Source organism: Typopeltis vanoorti, chromosome 8, assembly GCF_054136105.1.
Source record: "Typopeltis vanoorti isolate ZY-2024b chromosome 8, IOZ_Tvanoo_1.0, whole genome shotgun sequence".
Lineage (NCBI taxonomy): Eukaryota > Metazoa > Arthropoda > Arachnida > Uropygi > Thelyphonidae > Typopeltis > Typopeltis vanoorti.
The window spans coordinates 65,297,059-65,323,269 of record NC_143556.1 but is presented as its reverse complement, the minus strand read 5'-3'; the positions used below and the strand labels follow the sequence as shown (position 1 = coordinate 65,323,269).

At 35.4% G+C, this 26,211-nt stretch overlaps 1 protein-coding gene across 2 annotated transcripts in view; it reads left to right on the top strand.

The window, feature by feature from the left end:
• su(f) (cleavage stimulation factor subunit su(f)) overlaps positions 1–26,211 on the top strand; it is a 377,057-nt gene that overhangs the window by 146,955 nt on the left and 203,891 nt on the right. For both annotated transcript variants that reach the window (XM_090396725.1, XM_090396726.1), the window contains exons 8-9: positions 3,414–3,572; positions 20,943–21,024. In XM_090396725.1, coding sequence (XP_090252851.1) covers positions 3,414–3,572; positions 20,943–21,024 — 241 coding nt within the window. The remainder of the gene's footprint in view (positions 1–3,413; positions 3,573–20,942; positions 21,025–26,211) is intronic.

The window sequence follows — 26,211 nt, the reverse complement described above, 5'->3', positions numbered from 1 at the left end:
GATTTAGAACCATCGGTTATAACCTAGTCTGTAACCTTCATTTTGTGCTTACTGATTTGTATTCCCTGAGGATGCCAATAGAAACAGATTGGCGAAACGTGTAGGAGGATAAAAATAAAGCTACTTGATAAAGATTTTATAAAAAAGTGTAATAGTCTTATGAATAATTGTCAAGAAAAAATTCAGCATAATGAACACGAGTTAGTAGGACATTCAGAAACATGTCTCTTCCAGGATTCGAACCCAAAGCAGGCTGGAGAGTAGATTTGCTAACCACTCAGCCAACTAGGCTGGCGAACATTTCAAGGATGGTCAGAAAGATAACAGAAATCACAATTGGCAACACATACAACAGAATCCAAACATGAAGTATTTTGACAGGGCACTGAAATGATCCATATAGATTACAATTTCTACTCTAGAGCAGTGATGGCGAACCTTTTTATCTACATGTGCCAAAAATTCACAAATCGAGTTGCTGATGTGCTTCCAGGCAGATTTTAATAGTGGAAAAATTAATAGAAAATTAATTTAACAAATATAAAAGTACGTTTAAATTAGTTATCATTCACTGAACTAATGAAATCTTTGTAGCATATTGTAGTTTCCTTAACCCAACATCATTAAATTAATAATGTTCTAATTTTCATTGACATTTCCAATTCTGATTACCAATATTTTATATTATTCAGTGTAAAATTGATTATTGTATTATTAAATTGATTTTAATGATGTTGGTTTGGAAAAAAACGTTAGTGAGAAAAATATTTATTGTCAACTTGTCGGTGGAACATTTACCGTATTTACTTGAATATAACTTGCCCTCACTTATAACTGCACTCTGATTTTATTTTACAAAAAAATATATTAAAAAGTTTTACATATACATCACACACGAAAAATGTTCGTCAATAGTAACTTGCTCACTACAGCTAACAACATGCCATTATACTGCAGATGCAAGAAAAACGAGTAGTTTTGTTGTATCCCTGAATAAGGTACAGAGGCTTTTGCAGTCTGTGTAATATGTTTCTCAACAAATAGTGCAATTAGAGACAGCTGGAATAAGAACAGCGCTAACTAATGAATCACATGTCCCCTCTCACAGAAAGTATACTGTATAGACTCGAGCAAAATCATATGCTGCACCAGAAACACAGTATCTAACTACAAACCACTGTACAATTTTTCAATTGCACGAAATAAGTATTTATTTTATTGCATTTGAAATTCTCGATGTCATTATGACAGATCACAAAGGTTAACGTCAAATAAAAATTCTACCACGAATTGAAACATGCCATATAATGAGTGTGTGAATTTGCTTGCCAGCTCAAACGCAAACAAGCAGCAATAAAATTCAACTAAGAGTTGAAACTTTGTGCAAGTTGAGCCTGCCGGTAATGAGAAGTCCCATTGGAACAATAAATGACACCGCATCGTGGATGTGTTAAAACTAAAATATATGGAGTGAATGTTGTTATGACAGTTTCAAATGTTATGGAATTCGTTTGAAGAGAATTAACATTTCAATTCAATAATTTTCAGTTGCCTTTGTCTTTCGGTCGTGCAATCTTTTGATAATACCGCACCAATCATATGCACGTCTTCATAGTTGCTCTCTCATGTAAAATAAAATTTAACTTGTACATATTGTAACAATTAAAAAAAAAATTTAATAATTTATAAGCGTATAAAAGGATATCACCTGTAAATCATTGGCGTGCCAGCAAAATTCTCGGATGTGCCATCTCTGGTATGCATGCCAAAGGTTCGCCATCTATGCTCTACCGCATTCACAGTCACCTGAAATACTAAAACATCCACAACAGTGCAACAAGAAACAAGGCATATTACACAGCCTGGACTGCTCTCAAAAACATTTAACATACACACAGAAGCCAGTGGTGTGCATAATGCCACTAGCTATCAAATGTCTAAGTAGATCTTGGAAGTTTATTTTCCACTTGGTTAGACTATAATAAGTTTAGTTTAATCCTTTATCCAAATGTAAGCAAACAAAGTTTGCACCTGAAGTATCTTCAGGACTGAGGCAACTCGTAGTAAAGGTGGACCAAGCTTGCATCACTCCTTGTCTCAGTATCTCCCATAATGCAAAGCACATCTCCTTGCAGACATGTATAATGCTATGCATTAAGGGACAGGCCACTACCCAGACCGTTTAAACTATAATAAATTTAGTTTAATCCTTTATCCAAGTGTAAGGAAACAAAGTTTACACCTGAAGTATCTTCAGGACTGAGGCAACTCGTAGTAAAGGTGGACCAAGCTCTCATCACTCCTTGTCTCAGTATCTCCCATAATGCAAAGCACACCTCCTTGCTGACATGTATAATGCTCTGCATTAAGGGAAGGGCCACTACCCAGACCGGCTTCGACCTTTATTGAGGTCTTGTCAGTGGGTGCCAGACCCAGAAGTTATGATCTAAGGCAGAAGCAATGGAGAAGTCATTGACGAGACCTCAGTAAAGGTCGAAACCGGTCTAGGTAATGGCCCTTCCCTTAATGCATAGCATTATACATGTCTGCAAAGAGATGTGCTTTGCATTATGGGCGATACTGAGACAAGGAGTGATGGGAACTCTGTCCGCCTTTACTACATGTTGCCTCAGTCCTGAAGATACTTCAGGCTCAAACTTTGTTTGCTTACACTTGGATAAAGGATTAAACTAAATTTATTTAGTCTAACCAAGTGGAAAATAAACTTCCAACATCTTTCTCTAAATCCAGAGTAATTTAATAATAAGGTGGTACACCTTTTGGCAACTCGTATAAGTAAATATGACCTCTCCATTGCTTCTGCCTTAGTATCTCCACTTCTGGGCCTGGCTCCCACTGAAGAGACCTCAATAAAGGTCGAAACTAGTCTGAGTAGTGGCCCTTCCCTCAATGCATAGCATTATACATATCTGCAAGGAGATGTGCTTTACATTATGAAAGATACTGAGACAAGGAGTGATGAGAGCTTGGTCCACCTTTACTACGATTTGTCTCAGTCCTGAAGATACTTCAGACACAAACTTTGTTTGCTTACACTTGGATAAAGGATTAAACTAAATTTATTATAGTCTAAGGAGACCATTCATGCATTCTGTTATTAGTTTCTCATTTATAAAATATTTACATTGTTATCTTTATCTGCATTTAGCTTAATTTTTTTATTCATTCCTCCTAACAGTGTTCTGACCACAGAATGTTGATCACATATATGGGATGGTGCACCAAAATCCTCTAAGATTGCATAATGCTATCCAAAAGAGGGCAATCCATTTAATTAATGATCCCTCCCTCATGGAAATACACACACACACATGTATGTGCATGTATTTTATATTTTCATTATTTGCAGCTATTATTGCATATTTAATGCAAATTTTGAATTTTTTTTATAGAGTGTAAATCCAATTATCGCTGAGAAAATGATTCAAGATAGAAGTCGGGATTATATGAATGCTCGTCGAGTTGCTAAAGAATATGAGGCAGTAACAAGGGGATTGAATCGAAACGCTGCATCTGTTCCTCCTCAGGGCACCCCAGAAGAAGTGAAACAAGTAAAATTTTTAAGAACCTGTTATTAGATTTAGTTTTCCGATTTAAACGTATAGCTGCTATGTTTTTAATGAAATTAGAACTACAAATTTAAAAATATAATGTCACTTTATATCCCAGTTTTCTAAATTTATTACGATATAATATTGCACAAACATATGTAAACAAAGGAAATGGCAAGAAACAGAAAAAAAGGGAAAAGGTAGGGAATCATATATTGATAGCAGAACACACAATGCAAAGGATTGATTGGCAGGACCCAATAATTTTACACAAGTAGAGAAATGCATTCTCTTACATGAGCAAAACATAACAGACTTGGATTGAGTAATAATCAGGTCTTGTAATCACCTAAAGGTTAATCCCTTAATCTTTGGTTGAATTTCTTAAATGTGCTGAAGTTAATATTGATAATTATCTTTCAGAATGACCCAGCCTCACATCTAGCAGTATAAATATAAAAATATAAAACAAAAATATATTAAAAAAGTCACTTCTGAAGATTGATGGCTATGAAAATACAAGTTAATTCTATTCAGCCAATATTCTTCTTTCTGTCTAATAAAATTATCTAAAAAGAAGGACATTCTTTCTTCTTATTCAGATTTTTTAGCTTTTGTTAGATATTTTTCTTAAACAGCATTTGATAGAGGTCAAGATGAAAGAGTACTACTAGACCTGAATATATGGTGTCTGAAGGAGTTTCACTTAAAGATGTGGCATCTATCTCCATTTGGTGGCAGTGATCATGTGTACCGATCTTGGAAGTAGCTAAAGGATGTTGCATTTGGAAAAGGTTACATGCCAAACTACAAAGCAGGAAATTATGACTGGCTGAGGAGAATACTAGGTTTGATCACATGGTATTGGCTGCTAGGTGGGAAGGATATCAGCATTGCATGGGAAGTATTAAAGTACATCAAGGATGTGATATCAGAATGCATCCCTATGGTTCAAAGAATAAATAGGTGGGTCAGGAAGTGGATCATCATCATCTCTATCTAGGAGGTTGACTACCATGTATCTCCACCAACTTGTTCCTGTGCCTCTCTTGCACCTTCCTCATATGCCAGATATGCCCAGTTTGCTGCACCAAGTAATTCTTTGCATTTTTCATTTCCTCTTTCTCTCTACCATTCCTTCCAGGACCACTTTTTGTAGGCTGTCATGTCTTAGCAAATGTCTGAAATATTTGGCCTTTCTTCTTTTGATAGTTTTAAGAAGGCTTCTTTTTTCTTCCCATCATTTGTACAACTTCTGCATTCATTTTCTTCTGAGTCCATGATACCTTCATAATTCTTCTTAAAATCCACATCTCAAAAGCTTAATTTTATCTTCAGCTTCCTTTAATATTGTCTATGTCTCAGTATACCATACCATACCATACCATAGTATTGACTATATATAGCATTTTGTCAACCTTATCCTCATTTTTATGCTCAGATCTCTAGATGTCAGGCCATTTTTCATTGTGTTAAATTTCTCTCTAGCTATTTCAACTCTTCTTTTTATTTCTCTTGGTACTGCTTCCATCTTCTGTTATTAAAGTGCTGAGATACGTAAATTTATCTACTTGCTGAATAGGTATGTCATCTATTTTTATATCAATTTTATGTGTCTTTTTTTCTTAAGCAAGAGATATGCATAAGGATGTTGTCAGTTATGAAAATTTATATAGTACAGGCTAATAGTGTTAGTATTGCATGGAAATACTAACACTATGCAATAGTGTTAGTATTGCATGGAAAGCTCTCACTATGAAAAGAAACGGGCTCTTCTTGATAAACTGAAAGAATTCTTGTTATGCTGCAAGTAAAAGAAAGAATGAATAACTACTTGAACTACATATGTAGTTTAAAGAAAAAAATTCTTGCAACTACATTTGAATGCATTAGAAAATTTTACATCCCTTTAGATTGCTTATATACATTCTTGAATGCTAACAATGTAAAGTTCCTTATATCTTCCTTATTAATATAATGCTGCCATTGATTGCATTGTTCACTTCTATAGTTTGTCTCTCATCAGCTCTTCTCTTTTTAACCCAACTTTCAAAGAAGTTAAAATTGGTTTGAACATTATCTTATATACAACTAGTTCACTGTTTTGAGTAGTTTTTCCCTTGTGCAATATTAATTTATTAACTAGCTCTCCATTATATCAGGTTCATTTTTTCTGTTGCCTCTTTCAATATTTAATTCATCTTTACAAAAAATTTTCCTAATGGCTAAAATATTTTACTTGTTCTGTAAGGTCTCCATTTATAATGCAGGTTAATGTTTTCCTTGTCCTGCCTATTTTCATATATTTTATCTTTATATTTCTGGTTTTCCTGCCAAATTTGTTACAGTATTTCTTCAATTTAGTGATAAATCCTGAAGTCTTTGTACTGGCTTTAAGAGTATAACATCCATTCTTTACTTATGCAATGATTAGCATCTCTGATTTTGCTATCAGGTTTAATGTCACTTCCCTTCATAATGCGAGGGCTGTTTGAAAAGTTTGATAAAAAAAATAAGTTAAACACTTTTTTTTTTTTGATAAAAATCACCTTTATTTCTCAACATAGTCTCCATCAAAGTCTACACATTTGGTCCAGCAAGTTTCCAATTTTTTCATCCCATCTAAAAAGTAGGATTTGTCAAATTGCACAAAATAGTCATTTGACTGCCTTGATTACATCCTCGTCCAAAGAAAATTTTTTCCCATTGAGCCAAATATTTAAGTTTGGGAACAAGAAGAAGAAGTCACACAGGGCGTTGTCCGGAGAATATAGTGGATGTGGAACCAATTCGAACCTCAATTCGTACAATTTTGCCATTGCGATGGCTGATGTGTGGGACGGTTCATTGTCTTGATGAAAGAGCACTTTTTTGTGCACCAATCTTGGCCATTTTTTTTCCTTCAGTTCTTCTTTTAAACAGTCCAACAATGATACATAATAGACTCCTGTTATTGTTTTACCATTTTCCAAATAGTCTATCATGATAATTGCTTGGGAATCCCAAAAAAACAGTGGCCATCACCTTCCCAGCTGATAAAAGGGTCTTTGCTTTTTTCAGTGCTCTTTCATCGGGCATTGTCCACTGTTTTGATTGCTGCTTGGATTCAGGTGTGTAGTGGTGGATCAAAGTTACGGATCGAGTTTTGTAGATCTGGAAAAGACATAAGACAAAGTGCCAAGAAAAAAATGCTGTTTGAAACACTATAGTTATATAGTGTAATTATACATTATATTGAACAATGAATAGTCTGTATTTGAGTAGTTTGATGTTAAATCAGGTATGAGACAGGGGGTGTAACTATCTCCACTGTTATTCGTTCAATCACAAATCCTGCGAATTGTGATTAAACTTTGCCAAACACTGTGTCAAAATGTCTTTTCGCATGCATTTTTTGTTCAACAGTCAACAATCATGCACTCAGATTTTTCATGTGCAATTTTTCGTTCAGGATATTATGCACCCATTCAGTTGAGATGCCTACAATCTCATGCACTTTCACTCAGCATTCTTCCATAATGATACCATGGATTTTGTCAATCATTTCCTTCGTAGTGACCTCAGTCGGGTGTATGGAGTGTGCTTCATCTTCGATGGACTTACGACCATGTTTAAACTCATTTATCCAAAAATAAATAGTCTTTAATGCTAATGCAGAGTCCCTGTGAACTGGGACTAACTTGGCTTTGATCTGCACGGTCATCCACTTCTTCAGCTAAAAGTGTTTTATCACTGTACGAAACTCAGTTTTCTCCATTTTTATGAAAAATGCAAACACAACCATTTTAAATCTTTGCCAAACAAGAATTACGCTTCGCACATGGCTAAAATTTTGCCAGGGATCATGAAAAAGATGATACATGCCAACACTGGTATGAATGAATGAATGATTGTGTCACCATCTATTGGAAATTTACCAAACTTTTCAAACAACCCTCGTAGATAATGAATAACAGTGGAGATAGTTACACCCCCTGTCTCATACCTGATTTAACATCAAACTACTCAAATACAGACTATTCATTGTTCAATATAATGTATAATTACACTATATAACTATAGTGTTTCAAACAGCATTTTTTTCTTGGCACTTTGTCTTATGTCTTTTCCAGATCTACAAAACTTAAATGCAGATCCTTTTATAATTTATAATTCCCATGATTTCACAGCTGTTTGTCTTAATCCAATCCTGACAACCCCTATCTAGTATGAATCCAGCTTGTTCTTCTCTTCAACAGTTTTTCTTAGCTTCAGTAAGACTGTTCAGAAGGTTGTATTCCATATGGTCAGCTTCATCCATTTCTACTTCGTGGGAAAGCTTGAAGGAACACTCAGTAGGGAAATTTCTCTGTAATTCTCACATTAATTATTTCCCTTTTATAGAATGGTACTAAGGAAAGGACTATGAGAACTCTACTCCAATCATATGGAATACAACTTTCTGAGAAGTCTTACTGTGAATTACACAATATAACCATGAAAATATTTTACTTCTCCATATTGGAGCATTTTAGATCAAATATCATCTACTCTACTTTATGCCTTTCTATATTTCAGGCCTTTGATATCCTTTTCTATCTTAAGTATTGATATGTTCTCCTGATTGCATTTCTCCTCTTGAATGTTTTCTATCACTTTGCCATAATGAATAACATTACTGTTTGTTTCATTTAGCAGTCTTTCAAAGTAGTTACCCCAGACATCTAGAACATCTTTATCTTCAGTTTTCGTGTCATCTTGATCATCCCCGATTCCTTTTACAGTTCTCTTTCATAAGCTTTTTGTGAATAGTGTCAAGAATATTTTGTCATCTTCTTTATATTCATTTTCTGTGTTCTTGCCAGCTCTAGCTAGTTTTATACAATACTTCTTTTTCTTACGATTTTTTCTGTAGTCTCTCAGACAGTATGCTGACTTGCCAGAAAATTTTGGATATGCCTTCTTTTCCTTGACTGCCTTGATTGGAGTTTCTGTGGGAAGATAATTCATCAGTAACCCTTCATTTTTACTGGAGTAGTTATTTGTAGCAGGAAATTGCATTATAAAGAGAACAAAAAACTCTTCACTACATTGTTGCAGTTGAAATTACATCATTTACAGCAAAGAGTTTCAGGACTTTTTTGTGATCTTATCAATCTCTACTTATCCAACTCCCATGCTGAGATTGCTAATCAGATAATTGTTATCTTATTATGAAGAGAAAAAGCAGTGATTGCCAATGGCAGCATCAAGCTTTCCCACCAAGTAGAAATGGATGAAGCTGACCACAATGTGCAGCAACATCCATTTCTACTTGGTGGGAAAGCTTGATGCTGCCATTGGCAATCACTGCTTTTTCTCTTCAAATCTCCTGAAGTTGTGATGTACTTCTGGCTGTAGGTTTTTCTGGCTACTTTTCCAGATCGTTGAGTTCCAGATAATTTTTCTTTCATCAATACTGCTCTGTTGGATAGAAACTGGAGATGAAGTGCTGCTGGAAGATTGTCAATCTTCCAGCAGCACTTTTCATCTTCAGAAAATTAAGGTCTTTGTTTTACTTGAAGATGACAAACAGGTATTTTTTAGAGAATATCCTTGCTTTATCTCAGATATCAATGAGTGATGGATAAGCTAAGGCTTCTGCTCACCAACAGCATAAAACAGACCTTTTTTTGTCTTTGATCTCTAATACATGCTTTTTAGTTCGTAGCTACTATGCCTAATGGTTGCCTTGAACATGTCAGGGAATTCAAACACTGATGGGTGGTTTGCACTCATTGCTTTGCCAGCAAGTTGGCTCCAAAGGTTTCTTTATCATCATCATCATCATCATCATCATCATCATCAAATTCCTGTCATGTACCCTCAAGGGGTGTACAGGATATGACAGTACTACATGAAAAAATTACATCATTACTAACTTCCTATCTACAATTTTCCTCCAAATCAGTCTGTGTTACTTGTCAAGACTCCAACATTATCAGATCTTATATTTCTATCGTCTAAGGCACTTTGTACCGTATCAATCCACCTATATCTTGGTCTTCCTCTGGGTCGTTTTCCTGCCAACCTGGCAAAAAACACTTGTTTTGCTAATCTTTCCTCTCCCATTCTATTTAAGTGACCATACCATCTGAGATTAGCTCTGCTAACACATTCCGGGATGCTGACAATGTCAAGTTCTTTCCTAATATCCTCATTTTTAATATGATATTGCCATTGATACCATCTGTTCACGCCTCTAATCTTTCTTAGGACTCTCATATCTGCGGCTTTAGTCTTTGGTCAAGTGTTTTACTTCTGACCCAGCTCTCAGATCCATAAGTTAAAATTGGTTTGAACACAGTCTTGTATACAGCTAATTTAGTGTTCAGACTAATTTCATTCTTATTCCATATGAATTTATTCAATTGACTTCCCACCATACCAGCTTTGCTGATTCTGTTGTCTATTTCTATATTTAGTTTACCATCTTCAGTAAAAATTGTGCCTAAGTAGCTGAAATGTTTTACTTGTTCCACAGGTTCTCCATTCACAACACAGTTGACATTTTCAATGATTCTGCCTATTTTCATTGTCTTTGTCTTTTTATTGCTGACCTTCATACCATATCTATTACAACAGCTATTCAATTTAGTCAGAGAATCTTGCAGACTTGTAGCGGATTTATTTAGAAGTATAACATCATCCGCATAAAGCAAAGAGCTGACATTAACATCTCCAATTTTGATATCAGGTTTAATACCACATTCCTTCATAATGTGATCCATATAGATAATGAATAACAGAGGGGATAATGTACATCCTTGTCTCACACCAGATTTAACATTAAACCATTTTCCTGTACTTCCTTCAATTCTAACTGCTGACTCACAACTCAAATAAAGACTAAGTATTGCTTGATATAATGCCCCATTGACACCATATAACTGCAGCGTATTGAATAGCTTCTCTCTTGGCACCTTGTCATATGCCTTTTCCAAATCGACAATACTTAAATACAGATCTTTGTTATATTCCCATGCTTTCTCGACTATTTGTCGTAAAGTGAAGATCTGATCCTGACAGCCTCTATTTGGCCTGAATCCAGCTTGTTCTTCACCAAGCTTTTCTTCCACAATTCTTCTCAACCGTTTCTCAAGTATACTTGCATAGATCTTGCCAGGAACACTCAGTAGAGAAATACCTCTGTAATTCTCACATTCAGTTTTATTTCCCTTTTTATATATGGGTACTATGAGAGCTCTACTCCAATCATCGGGAATTCGTCCCTCTGTCCAGGCTTTCTGAACTATGCAGTGCAGCCACTGTAAGACTCTTATACCACCATACTTCAGCATTTCTGGTCGAATATCATCTACTCCTGCTGCCTTTCCACATTTCAAGTCTTTGATGGCTTTTTCTACTTCAAGTATGGATATGTACTCCTGACTGCATGCCTGGTCAGTGTTTTTTATCACTGTGCTGTCATCACTGCTTGTTTCATTTAGCAGTTTTTCAAAGTAATTACTCCATACTTCAAGGATATCTTTTTCTCCTGTTTTCATGTCACCTTTATCATCTCTAATTCCTTTTACAGCACTCTTTCCTCCATTCCTAAGCTTCTTCAACAACCTCCAGAATATTTTGCCACCTTCTTGATATTTATTTTCTATATTCTTACCAAAGTCCTCCCATGACTTTTGTTTAGCAAGTTTTACACGCTGTTTAGCTTTCTTACATTTGTCTCTGTATTCTGTAAGAGTAAAAGCTGACTTATTTGCCAGGAACTTTTGATATGCTTTCTTCTTTTCCTTCACTGCCTCTTTAACTTCCTGTGTCCACCAGGGAGTTCTGATTTTTTTATCCTTGCACACAACCTCACCACATGCCTCTCTGGCAGAATCAATCAATGTTTCCTTCAGAGTTTGCCACTGAATCTCCAAGGTTTGATTTCTGTTCTCAAACTCTTTCATTTTCTTTTCAATAATATTTCTGTATTTTAGTCTACAGTTCACATCTGAGAGCTGCTCAACTTTTATTCGCTTTAAAACTTTCTTACATGTTATTCTTTTCAATATGAAATTCAATTTTATCCTGCTCAAGACTAAATAGTGATCACTTCCAATTTCAAATCCTCTGTACACTCTGGTGTCCTGCACCAAGGAGAAAACATCACTATCAACAATAACATAGTCAATGAGACTTTTCTTATTCCTAGCCTCTTCTCTCCATGTGAATTTGTGCACATTTTTATGTTGGAACATGGTGTTAGTAATAACCAGTCCATGTCCTGAGCAGAAATCCAACAGATATTTGCCATTATTATTAGCTTTGCTCTTTTCTCCAAATTTTCCCAAAATATTTTTGTATGTCTCACAATCATTTCCTACTCTGCTATTTAGATCCCCAACAAGGACCAACTTTTCCTTTTTCATTGTGTCAGTTGCTTTTTCTAAAGCCTCAAAAAATTCCTCCACTTCTACCTTAGTAGAACCTTCTGTGGGACCATAGGCACAAATAAGTCTCATTGTCCAGTTCCCCATTCTCATATTTGCCCACATTACTCTACTTGAGACTGACTGCCATTCAAGAAGATTAGCCTCGTATTTTGTGTTGAATACTATGGCTACTCCTTCTTTTCCTTGATTGTCATTGCCTGAATATAACATTTTGTATTTATTGCTCAGAAAGATCTCACCAGTTTTGGTCTTTTTTGTTTCAGTCACCCCTATTATGTCGATCTGGTACTTATCTAATTCCTCAGCTAGCTCCATTTCTTTGCCATTCAGGCTTCTTACGTTGATAGTACCGATCTTTAACTCTGGTGATGTTGAGTTGGGGTTTGTTTTCAGATTTGTTCCAGTAGCTGACTTTTCGCTGTTCGCCCTGGTTCCCTGGCGAAAACAACGGGGGCCTTGTTTAACCGGGCGACGCCCCAGCCGGCATGAAATTTTGTCATGTTGTACCATCATTCTATATTTTGGTTTAACCAATAAGAATACAATTTGGTCGGCTAAATCCCAAATTGCCAGCCCATCCTCGTCCGTTCAGTATCCAAGTAGATACCCAACAGGGTGCACCACGAGAAGGTGAGGATTGGACATTAGGTCAGAAGCCCTGGTCGGTTCTCCGCATTCCTTTAAAGGCTATGTGGAGGTCTCCTCTCAGTTATACAGCTTTGACCCTTAAGCACCCCGGTTTCTTTATCATCATCATCAAATTCCTGACATGTACCCTCAAGGGGTGTACTAGATATGATAGTACTACATGAAAAATTTACATCATTACGAACTTCCTATCTACAATTTTCCTCTGATCTGTTACCTGTCAAGACCCCAACATTATCAGATCTTAGAAATATAAGATAATCTTCTAAGGTGCTTTTTACCATATCAATCCACCTATATTTTGGTCTTCCTCTGGGTCTTTTTTTTTTGCCAACCTGGCAGAGAGCACTTGTTTTGCTAATCTTTCTTCTCCTATTCTGTTTAAGTGACTACCACCTGAGATTAGCTCTGCCTGGATGCTAACAATGTCAAGTTCTTTCCTAATATTCTCGTTTTTAATATGAATTGATGCCATCTGTTCATGCCCCCTAATCTTTCTCAGGGCTTTCATAGCTGCAGTCTTTAGGCTTTGGTCAAGTGTTTTACTTCTAACCCAGCTCTCAGATCTATAGGTTAAAATTGGTTTGAACACCATCTTGTATATAGCCAATTTAGTGTTTTAACTAATGCTCTTTCTTTTGTTGTGGTGGGTCTAACATTCAGTTTGCAAATATTTTGTTAAACCATTTTGGGTCAAAACTATGTTCCAGAACATGTCACTGACATGATACCATTTTGATATAAATAAACATAACATTTCAGTGAGCACTACTGAATTCATAGTATCATGGTCAAATGCAGATCAGTTGACAATGTACAGTGCATGCAATCTGACCTGTTGACTGAATGATAATGTACACACTGCTGTGCAGTACTGTATTATTTGCTGCCTTACCATATAGCTCTTTAATTAGGGATCCCATTTTTTGAAAACAAAAACCCGGGACACAATAAATTTTGTAGAATTAAGGGTTAAGAGGAGTAAATTTTATTCGTTAACATTATGTATTTTAAAATAAAAAAATTAAATATTAATTTGAATTTGATTTATTAATGTAGATAACATAAATGTTTATACATATGTCAAATAAATAGAATTCTAATAACAACACTTAAACACAGATGACAATACTTAAACACATAACACTTAAATCATATGAAATTAAGTATATGAAATATGAAGACATAGAATAAAGATATAAAATGTTAATATGTCAATAAAATGGGAACTACAATATAAATACAATAAAATATAAACAATACGAGCCTTATGCGTATTGTGTAGATGCATAATATCTGAAATTATATGAAAAATAAATTAATTTAATTTATTTAATTAAAAAAAATTTATAATTAATTTTTAATATATACCTCCTCTCTTCTTTATTCTGCCTCTTCTTGTACATTACAGCTGGTCGTTGCCTGTTCCATTTTACTGCTATTTGCAGAATCATTATTATATTTGGTTGAAGAATGGATTTTGTGCAAGAGTTGTCGATTCTTAGATACTATTTCGAAAAACTCTGAGCATGACATGTTTCTGTAATGGGTTTTAACAAGCATGATAGATTTAACTGTGTCCAGTTGCAAGTGATTCCTTTCGTTTGTCCATAACGAATTTATCAATGAAAAAATTCGTTCAGTAGAAGCATTTGATCCTGGTAGGTCAAACAAAAACTTATAATTGAAGCTATTTCACTGTAAGTAATTTGTTCCTTTTTAAAATGACCAAAGATTTCTTTCCACCTATCCTCAAGTTTACAGCTGGCATTATTCCATTCATTAATTTTATACTCAGTTGCATACTCTTTAATATGGCGGTACTCATCTCTTCATTTAAGTTGAAATTTAGTAAGATGGTCTTAATTTCTTTGACACATTCCATTAAATTTTCACAAGATACAGGTGTGTTCAAGCAAGCCCATTCCATTTTAGTAAATACATTAAACTGATTTTGAGTCCATTCTTGAATATATTGAATTGCAGTGAAGTAGAAATTGGAGATGTTGTCTCTAAATGATGATTCAGTCATTAAACCTTCTTCAAAGATTTTTCATTTCGATTTTCACTTCACTGGGTAAATACTTCTCATTTTCACGCAATAAAATTTTCGTAATAAGAATGTCTATCTCTTTTTTTACTTCACGACCCGTAGCATATTCTCTTTCGATTTGCTGGATTGCCTCAGAAAACATTTTCATCTGATTTTTTAAAAATAGAAGATAAATGAAAGACTTCTTATCACTGAAAAATGTATTCAAAATAGTTGGACATTTATCTTGAGACAAGAAATAGGATTTAAGCCCATCGTACATTTCAATAAAACAAATTAAACATAGCTGCAGTGAAAGCCATCATGTTTTGCTGTGACCTAAAATAGTCTTGTATTCAGTTTCGACAAAATCACAAAAGATTTCAGACTTTTGACTCTGACAGTGAATTGGTGAAAATGCTGGAAAACTTTACCCAAAATTGTTTGAATATCTATTGGTAAGATATCAGCAGCAGTTTGTACAGCATTATGTATAATGTGAGCTGCACAACCTACACCTATTAATTTTCTGTTTAATTTGTAATTTAGTAAAAACATTCATTTTACCTTTCCTTTTTAATCCACCAGAATTTGGGTTGGTATTATCTGCTGAAATGCCTATTATTTTATCAGTAATGTTATATTTTTGGGCAGCATTTAAAATATGATTACAAATTAGATCAGAAGTTTCTCCAGGAAGGCTAGAAAATTCTAATATTTCTGTTGAAATCCCTTTATCAACAGTGAAATACCTCACATTGATAGGTACAATCTTAAGATCAATATGATTAGATGCATCTATGGATATGCAATAATATTTTACATTCCTCAGATCTTCCAATATTTCACTTTTTACATGTAGTGATACGACATTGGTAATAATAGCCTTGCACTTTGTTTGTGCACATGAAAATTTCTTATTCAAGAATTTTTTTTAAAATAGAGGACATACAATCCATTGATTGGAAACTGTGATTGTGTTTAACTGCATGAAAAACAAATGTAGCCGTTTGTGCAACCAACTCCATTTCTTGGCTACCTAACTTTTGATACCCAAAAAATGATGTCAGTGATTGACTTAACTTTTTGCAGACACAGCAGACTTGTGCTTTTTTGTATTGACATGGTCAGTTATATCTGCATTACCTCCATGGCCAATGTCAAATTCTTCATGGCACACACTACATTTCACTCTTGAGCTATCATCACAATCACTGTTTTTTGTTATGAAAATGAAAAGATCCTTCAATTTTTCATTGAAATTACGCTTTCTTTTGGGCATTTTGTAACAAACGGTACAACTTTATTAATTTAAAAAATACAATATTCACAATTAATACGAGAATGCAAGAATACGAAATGAACAGTTCAAAACTAGGTTATATCATATACCCTGTAGCGATATAAAAACAATTTAGCGCCTGATGCGTGAAGCTTAGTTCGCATAGCGTACGATATCTGACGGTCCGAAATGTTTCTCATTGGTTGAAAGTAAATGAACTATCGTGGTGCATTGATATTCAAAAACATGTCGACCAATGAGAAACATTTCGGACCGTCGGATATCATACGCTATGCGAACTAAGCTTGAGACAAAAGATTGCTAAAAATTTGCGGCCGACCAGACAAACGAAATAGATGCCGTGGTTGCGATTAGTTAAACATACATTTGGGTGACTGTCTCCCTCATTCTGACATTCTTTTCTCTGGTCGAATGAAATATATGGAAATAAATCGTTTTCCCAAAATTCTAACATTCTGGTAATTCACCGAACTACAAAATAAATATGTCTCTGATTTTTGTTTTGTAAACATACATTTTTAAAAGCACCCAAAAAGGGGTGCTTAAGGGTCAAAGCTGTATAACTGAGAGGAGACCTCCACATAGCCTTTAAAGGAATGCAGAGAACCGACCAGGGCTTCTGACCTAATGTCCAATCCTCACCTTCTTGTGGTGCACCCTGTTGGATATCTACTTGGATACTGAACGAACGAGAATGGGCTGGCAATTTGGGATTTAGCTGACCAAATTGTATTCTTATTGGTTAAACCAAAATATAGAATGATGGTACAACATGACAAAATTTCATGCCGGCTGGGGCGTTGCCCGGTTAAACAAAGCCCCCGTTGTTTTCGCCAGGGAACCAGGGTGAACAGCGAAAAGTCAGCTACTGGAACAAATCTGAAAACAAACCCCAACTCGACATCACCAGAGTTAAAGATCGGTACTATCAACATAAGAACATTGAATGGCAAAGAAATAGAGCTAGCTGAGGAACTAGATAAGTACCAGATCGACATAATAGGGGTGACTGAAACAAAAAAGACAAAAATTGGTGAGATCTTTCTGAGCAATAAATACAAAATGTTATATTCAGGAAATGACAAACAAGGAAAAGAAGGAGTAGCCATAGTATTCAACACAAAATACGAGGCTAATCTTCTTGAATGGCAGTCAGTCTCAAGTAGAGTAATGTGGGCAAATATGAGAATGGGGAACTGGACAATGAGACTTATTTGTGCTTATGGTCCCACAGAAGGTTCTACTAAGGTAGAAGTGGAGGAATTTTTTGATGCCTTAGAAAAAGCACCTGACACAATGAAAAGGGAAAAGTTGGTCCTTGTTGAGGATCTAGATAGCAGAGTAGGAAATGATTGTGAGACATACAAAAATATTTTGGGAAAATTTGGAGAAAAGTGCAAAGCTAATAATAATGACAAGTACCTGTTGGATTTCTGCTCAGGACATGGACTGGTTATTATTAACACCATGTTCCAACATAAAAATGCGCACAAATTCACATGGAGAGAGGAGGCAAGGAATAAGAAAAGTATCATTGACTATGTTATTGTTGAGAGTGATGTTTTCTCCCTGGTGCAGGACACCAGAGTGTACAGAAGATTTGAAATTGGAAGTGATCACTATTTAGTCTTGAGCAGGATAAAATTGAATTTCATATTGAAAAGAATAACATGTAAGAAAGTTTTAAAGCGAATAAAAGTTGAGCAGCTCTCAGATGTGAACTGTAGACTAAAATACACAAAGATTATTGAAGAAAAAATGAAAGAGTTTGAGAACAGAAATCAAACCTTGGAGATTCAGTGGCAAACTCTGAAGAAAACATTGATTGATTCTGCCAGAGAGGCATGTGGTGAGGTTGTCTGCAAGGATAAAAAAAATCAGAACTCCCTGGTGGACACAGGAAGTTAGAGGCAGTGAAGGAAAAGAAGAAAGCATATCAAAAGTTCCTGTCAAATAAGTCAGCTTGTGCTCTTAGAGTATACAGAGACAAATGCAAGAATGCTAAACATTGTGTAAAAGTAGCTAAACAAAAGTCATGGGAGGACTTTGGCACGAACATAGAAAAGAAATATCAAGAAGTTGGTAAGATATTCTGGAGGTTGTTGAAGAAGCTTAGAAATGGAGGAAAGAGTGCTGTAAAAGAAGTTAGAGATGATAAAGGTGACATGAAAACTGGAGAAAAAGATATCCTTGAAGTATGGAGTAATTACTTTGAGAAATTGCTAAATGAAACGAGCAGTGATAGCACAGTGGTAAAAAAAAACACTCAACATCCATACAGTCAGGAATGCATATCCATACTTGAAGTAGAAAAAGCCATCAAAGGCTTGAAATGCGGAAAGGCAGCAGGAGTAGATGATATTCGACCAGAAATGCTGAAGTATGGTGGTATAAAAGTCTTACAGTGGCCTTCTGCACTGCATAGTTCAGAATGCCTGGACAGAGGGACGAATTCCTGATGATTATAGTAGAGCTCTAATAGTACCAATATATAAAAAGGGGAAATAAAACTGAATGTGAGAATTTCAGAGGTATTTCCCTACTGAGTGTTCCTGGTAAGATCTATGCAAGTATACTTGAGAAATGGTTGAGAAGAATTGTGGAAGAAAAGCTTGGTGAAGAACAAGCTGGATTCAGGCCAAATAGAGGCTGTGAGGATCAGATCTTCACCTTACGACAAATAGTCGAGAAAACATGGGAATATAACATAGATCTGTATTTAAGCTTTGTCGATTTAGAAAAGGCATATGACAAGGTGCCAAGAGAGAAGCTATTCAATACGCTACAATTATATGGTGTCAGTGGGGCATTATATCAAGCAATACTGTCTTTATTTGAGGTTTAAGTCAGCAGTTAGAATTTAAGGAAGTACAGGAAAATGGTTTAGTGTGAGACAAGGATGTACATTATCCCCTCTGTTATTCATTATCTATATGGATCACATTATGAAGGAAAGTGGTATTAAACATGATATCAAAATTGGAGATGTTAATGTCACCTCTTTGCTTTATGCGGATGATGTTATACTTCTAAATAAATCCGCTACAAGTCTGCAAGATTCTCTGACTAAATTGAAAAGCTGTTGTAATAGATATGGTATGAAGGTCAGCAATAAAAAGACAAAGACAATGAAAATAGGCAGAATCATTGAAAGTGTCAATTGTGTTGTGAATGGAGAACCCGTGGAACAAGTGAAACATTTCAGCTACTTAGGCATGATTTTTAGTGAAGATGGTAAATTAAATATAGAAATAGACAACAGAATCAGCAAAGCTGGTATGGTGGGAAGTCAATTGAATAAATTCATATGGAATAAGAGAGAAATCAGTCGGAACACTAAATTAGCTGTATACAAGACAGTGTTCAAACCAGTTTTAACTTATGGATCTGAGAGCTGGGTGAGAAGTAAAACACTTGACCAAAGACTAGAGACCGCAGATATGAGAGTCCTGAGAAAGATTAGAGGCGTGAACAGATGGCATCAATGGCAATATCATATTAAAAACAAGGATATTAGGAAAGAACTTGACATTGTCAGCATCCAGGAATGCGTTAGCAGAGCTAATCTCAGGTGGTATGGTCACTTAAACAGAATGGGCAAAGAAAGATTAGCAAAACAAGTGTTCTTGCCAGGTTGGCATGAAAATGACCCAGAGGAAGCCCAAGATATAGGTGGATTGATACGGTACAATGTGCCTTAGACGATAGAAATATAAGATGTGATAATGTTGTAGTCTTGACAAGCAACAGACTGATTTGGATGAAAATTGTATATAGGAAGTTAGTAATGATGTAATTTTTTAATGTAGTACTATCATATCCTGTACACCCCTTGAGGGTACATGGCAGGAATTTGATGATGATGAAAAATATTATGACTTGTACTTATTCTTATTAGAAATGTTAATATTTTTATATTCTAAAAAATCCGGGACATTTAGCGTCTTGAACTAAACATATCGGGATGCGGGACAGAAGTAATAAAACTGGGACATATGGAATCCCTATCTTTAATGAATCAATACAATATTTGTATATTCTTTCAAGATGTTTTCATGCTTTCAAAAACAGAAATAGCCATACACACACACTAGAAAAGAAAATTGTTTCTCTCACTTAAAGATTTTTAGATGAGAAATAATTTTCTTTGAATACCACAACCCATACTATTGTGGGTTTGAATCCCACATCCTCTTGATTGGAGAACAAGTGCACTATCCACTTCCAGGCTGACAGTTGATTCTGGATTCCTTCATAGCTAATCGTAATTAGTTGAAATATTCAAGAAAGAATATTGGAAATACAGTTAATGGTTAAATAAATGCATTAAAGGGTTTTTATGAATGGAAGAAGATTGTCTTCAGGAAGAACAGAAATGTCTTCTTAGTACTAATGCTATTCTAAATTTTCCTTGTGGATTGGGTGGAACATCTTCAGAAAATGACAGATCTGGTAATGTTTCTTGCAGAAGTAAGTCAGCTGCTAATTAGTCATGGGCCAGAAGAAAAACTTACAGCAGTGATTTTGATAACTTTTAGTCCTGCATTATTCATAATTTTAACATGTGAACCCCATATTAGCCGGCCTGGTTGGCCGAATGGTAAGCGTATCCGCTCTCCAGCCAAAAGGCTGCGGGTTCGAATCCTGCCGTTGGCATGGATGTTTGTGATTGTCTGTGAAAATAATAGTGGTAGTGGTGGGCGGTAGATGGCGCTGGTGTAAGTGGTGATGATGGTAGTTGTGGTTCGTTTAGTTGGCGGATTTGAGTGGTAGAGACAGAGCTCTAGAGTAGATGCCCTCCATCGATGAGTCTTTGAACTCCCTGGAGGTGTCGTGTAATAATAATAATATTGCAATTACATAAAGATCCTTGATTTAAAAAAAAATAAATGCAGGTATCTCAAAAATTAGTGTTTATGGTGTACAACGTAATTGTATAGATTCATAATATGACATGAATATTTTAGGTTGAACTTTGGAAGAAGTATATTGCTTGGGAAAAAAGTAACCCCCTGAGGACAGAAGATCATGCTACTATTACTAAACGAGGTAACATGATGAAATTGTTTTTAATTGATATACAGTAAGTTTTTTTTTTCTTCTAAGAATGCTTCAAAGTTTTTTTTTTTGCTAGACTCATGTTTTCAGGTTCTGATAATGCAGATATAAAACTTCATGTTACTTTTTTTGTAGGACTATTTTGTTATATACCGACGTTTTGTACCATCATTTTATACTTTGTTACAAAAGTCGGTATATTACATTTGTAAAACTGGAAATGGATAAGTACCAGATCGATATAATAGGGTTGACTGAAACAAAAAAAGACAAAAACTGGTGAGATCTTTCTGAGTAATAAATACAAAATGTTATATTCAGACAATGACAATCAAGTAAAGAAGGAGTAGCCATAGTATTCAACACAAAATACAAGGCTAATCTTCTTGAATGGCAGGCAGTCTCAAGTAGAGTGATGTGGACAAATATCAGAATGGGGAATTGGACAATGAGACTATTTGTGCCTATGGTCCCACAGAAGATTCTACTAAGGTAGAAGTGGAGGAATTTTTTGAGGCTGTAGAGAAAGCAACTGACATAATGAAAAATTAAAAGTTGGTCCTTGTTGGGGGATCTAAATAGTAAAGTAGGAAGTGATTGTCAGACATACAAAAATATTTTGGGAAAATTTGAAGAAAAGAGCAAAAGTTAATAATAATGGCCAATACCTATTGGATTTCTGATCAGGACATGGACCGGTTATTACTAACACAATGTTCCAACATAAAAATATGCACAAATTCACATGGAGAGAATTGGCAAGGAATAAGAAAAGTCTCATTGACTATGTTATTGTTTATAGTGATGTTTTCTCCCTGGTGCAGGACAGGTTGAAGATCCTGTGCTCTGCAGCTTGGTTTTCCTCTTCATAGGAAGATTTGGTCATCTGTCAACAGAATCAGAACTAACCAGGACAGATGTGGCTATCTACTACACAAATGGAAACTGTCAGACCACCCTTATTGTGATTGTTCCCCCATAGCCCATATGATCACTTGTATTGTGAACAACTGCCCAAAGTGCCAATTTCATGGTAACCTCCAAGACATTCATAAGGTGACGGATGAGGCCCTGGAGATTCGCTTTCTGGACTAGACATTTACCTATAGCTGCATTGTATTCTTTTCACCATACGAATAAATGAATAAATTGGCATGTCAACATGTTACAGCTCTTAGTGTGGTTAAAGTTATATAGATATGGTTGTGTATGGTGGAACAATGGAAACTTAGAAGCCTTTTGTTTGAATTTGAAATGAAAAACTTCATTTGATGTAATGTAAAGATTAAAATATTTTTGAACATCTTTATATGATCTTTGTTTAGGGCAGATTATTATTGTTAGTTTAGTTCAGAGGTCTTCAACTCATGGCCCGCGAGCCACCTCTGGCCTGCATAGCTCTTTACCATGGCCCTCCGGCCGTTTTGAAAAAATAACTACTTAACATTAAAATGCGATTAAATAAAAAATAATTTCAATGAAGCCTGCAGGCCACTAAGCTATACTGCAGTATTTGGAATTGTAAGATGCTTTCCAGATTCACAAGGAACGCTGTGCATTTGATACTTTACATAAAATCCTATAAAAATAAATATTAAATAGACATGTTTCTTCAGCCATCTACCAGTGCCAAGCAGTACTTAAGTACTAGTACTAACTTCGCAGGTAGATTGCTGAAGCAGTAGTTCATTCGAGTGCGCTGTCTAGTGCCTTCCAGATACATCTCAAAGGTTCTCGATACTTCATTATTTTCATATAAATACAAGAGGATCTCATCCACAGTGAGTCAATCAGTCATGAACAGTGTGATATTCGTGTATAAGCACATGCAGGTTTGTCGTGTCAGCCATAGCATAATGTGGTTTTATATTGCCAGACTTTTTTCATTAGTGTGAGACATATTCAGTGGATAATAACTGTTACACGACCATTTTGGATCATTTTTTGGGTTCACCTTCCATCACTGTGGCGTCTACAAGTGAAAAGCATAAATCAAGCGATTCTTGTTGGGTTTTTAATGAAAAGTGGACCAATTTGTACTTTTTTATGTCGATTGACGATAAGCCAGTGTGTTTAATTTGTCATGAGTCAATGTCAGTATCAAAAGAATACAATATAAAATGATACTATGAGACAAAGCATGCGTCCAATTTCAATCACCTTCAAGGGCAGCTTCATGTGGACAAAGTGAACTGTCTCCAAATTGATTTAAAATACCAGCAGGGTATGTTTAAAAGGCAGAGAGAAGAGAGCGAAGCGTGCATCAAAGTAAGTTATGTAATAGCTGAAAAAATTGCTAAAAAATCAAAAGCCTTCTTGGATGACGAGTTTGTGAAAGAGTGTCTCATCACTGCTGGGGATATTCTGTGCCCAAATAATAAGGAAGTGTTTAAAAATCTGATTTTGTCTGGGATAACTGTAGCACGACGGGTCTAAGAACTTGCCAATGACATTGAAGAAACTTTAAAAATCGGTTGCCCGATTTTATGTCATATTCACTTGCTTTAGATGAGAGCACAGACATGAAGAATAGAGCACAGCTAGCTATCTTTATCCGTGGCATTGATCAACAATTCAATGTGACAGAAGAACTGCTAGTGCTCATACCTATAAAGGGAATGACGAAAGGCACTGATATTCTTGAAGCCGCCAAGAAAACGCTCCAGCATTTCAACCTCAGCTTAACCAACCTCGAGGGCAGGGTAACTGATGGTGCCCCTGCTATGGTGGGAAAGAACGAAGGGTTTGTTGTGCTGCTACGGAAAGAACCGAACTAAAAGGAAAAGATTTCGCCCATTGCCACTGGAGAATTATTAATCTTATTAAACCTTATTAATATTAATCCACAAGGAGAATTTGTGTGCGAAAACTATTGGATTTGAGAATGTCATGAAAGTTATTGTGACTGTCGGCAACATTATTAGGGCAAGAGGATTGAATCATCGTCAATTCCAAGAGTTTTTCACCCAAGAGTGCGAAGCGGATCATGGGGATGTGATTTATTATAGTGATGTGTGTTGGTTGAGCAGCGGGAAGGTTCTTAAAAGAGTCTTTGACTTAAGGAGTGAAATACAGCAGTTCATGCAAGCCACGGGGAATCCGATTGTCCGAAGTGGACGACAGACTTTGCCTTTGTGACCGACATCTCGTTGCATATGAATGACTTAAATACGTGGCTACAATCCAAAGATCAACTGGTGCATACAATCCAAAGACTCCAATCCAAAGATCAACTCAGATCATAGCAACTTCCAACACTGATGCACACACTGTTTGATCACATCAAAGTTTTTGTGGCCAAGCTCAAACTTTGGGGGAGACAACTCGCAAAAAAAGACTTATCTCATTTTCAGCTTCTTGCTGAGTCAAACTGTTCTTCTCTTGATGAATACGCTACAAAATTAGCCATGTTGCAAAGTGAGTTCGAAGAGAGATTTAGTGATTTTTCATAACCAGCAGTCTTCATTAGATTTATTTCCAATGCCATTCATTGTCAATGCTGCCAAAATGCCAGGTTTAGTACAAATGGAGCTGCTTGAACTCCAAAACAACTCTTCTTTGAGAAAAAAATTATTCAGTGTGCCCTTGTTTACATTTTACAAAGACTACATTTCTGAGGACGCATTCCCTAATCTTCGCCGCATGCTTTGAAGATGTATGCTTTTTAGGAAGTACATACTTATGTGAGCAGTTCTTCTCCAGAATGAAGCATGTGAAGTCCAAGACAAGAACTCAGATCATGGATCAACATCTCAAGAATACTCTGCTCATAGCAATTTCCAACACTGATGCCAACATCGACAAGCTGGTCAAGGAAAAACATTGCCAAGTTTTCCATTGACATTGTAAGAATGTTTTCTTCATTAAATTATCTTTGTTTCAAGTATTGATTGTATGCTTATAATGAACCTGACTCCTACATATGCTCTTAAAGCTGAGTTTGTTTATTTTTATAGGATTTTATGTAAAGTATCAAATGCACAGCTCTCCTTGTGAATCTGGAAAGCATCGTACAATTCTAAATTCCGCAGTATAGCTTAGTGGCCCGCAGGCTTCATTGAAATTTTTAATGCGGTCCACACTGTCTGAAAGGTTGAAGACCCCTGGTTTAGTTCATTAAAAATTGGAATAAAAGATTTATACAAATATTGTTATGTTGATAAAAATTATATTTATCAAAATGATATTCTCGTGTAAGAAGAATATAGCAGCAGTGCTTGCAGTTTTGTTATTGATAGATGATCAGTGAGGACTAACCACTCCAAATGATTAGTATCATTGATGGAAACAGTTTTTTAGTTAGCAACAACATCAATAGCCAAGATTTGCATATCTTCCTACATTCTTCTTCTTCTTTGAGTTTTAACTTGCAAAACAATTTTTAACCATTCTTTTCTTTTCTGTGCAATATTCTTCCAATTCTTAACTTTTAAAGTTGTGAGATCTTTTTGTACATCATCAATCCATCTTTTTCTTGGTCTACCTTTCTTCCTTTGTCCTAATGGTTTCCACTCAAATATTTTTTTAATTCCTTTAATTTTTAATTTTTTAATTTCCGTTCTTTCTATATGCCCCACTCATGCTGTTCTTTGTGTCTTTATATATCTTACTCTATCTTCACCATTAATTATTTTTTCTAATTCTCCATATTCCATTTCCTTATTTTATTGGTCCATATATTTTCCTTTCAAAAATTCTCAGTCTATCTATATCTTTTTGTGTTAATGGCCACATTTCGCATCCATATGTTGTTACAGGTCTTATAATTGTTTTATAAAGTTTTAATTTAGAATTACGATTAAGAATCTTATTACTCATTTACTTTTTATAAATATAATAACACTTATTTCCAGCCATGATTCTACTATTAATTTCATCAGATATATCATTCTCAGTCTATATCTTTTTGTGTTAATGGCCACATTTCACATCCATATGTTGTTATAGGTCTTATAATTGTTTTATAAAGTTTTAATTTAGAATTACAATTAATTATTATTATTATGTACGTAACACCTCCAGGGAGTCCAAAGACTCATCGAGGGAAGGCACCTACTTTAAGGCACGGGATTCGAACTCACAGCCTTTTGCTGGAGAGCTGATGCACTAATACTCAGCCAACTAGGCCTTACTCATTTACTTTTTATAAATATAAGAACTACTATTGATTTCATCAGA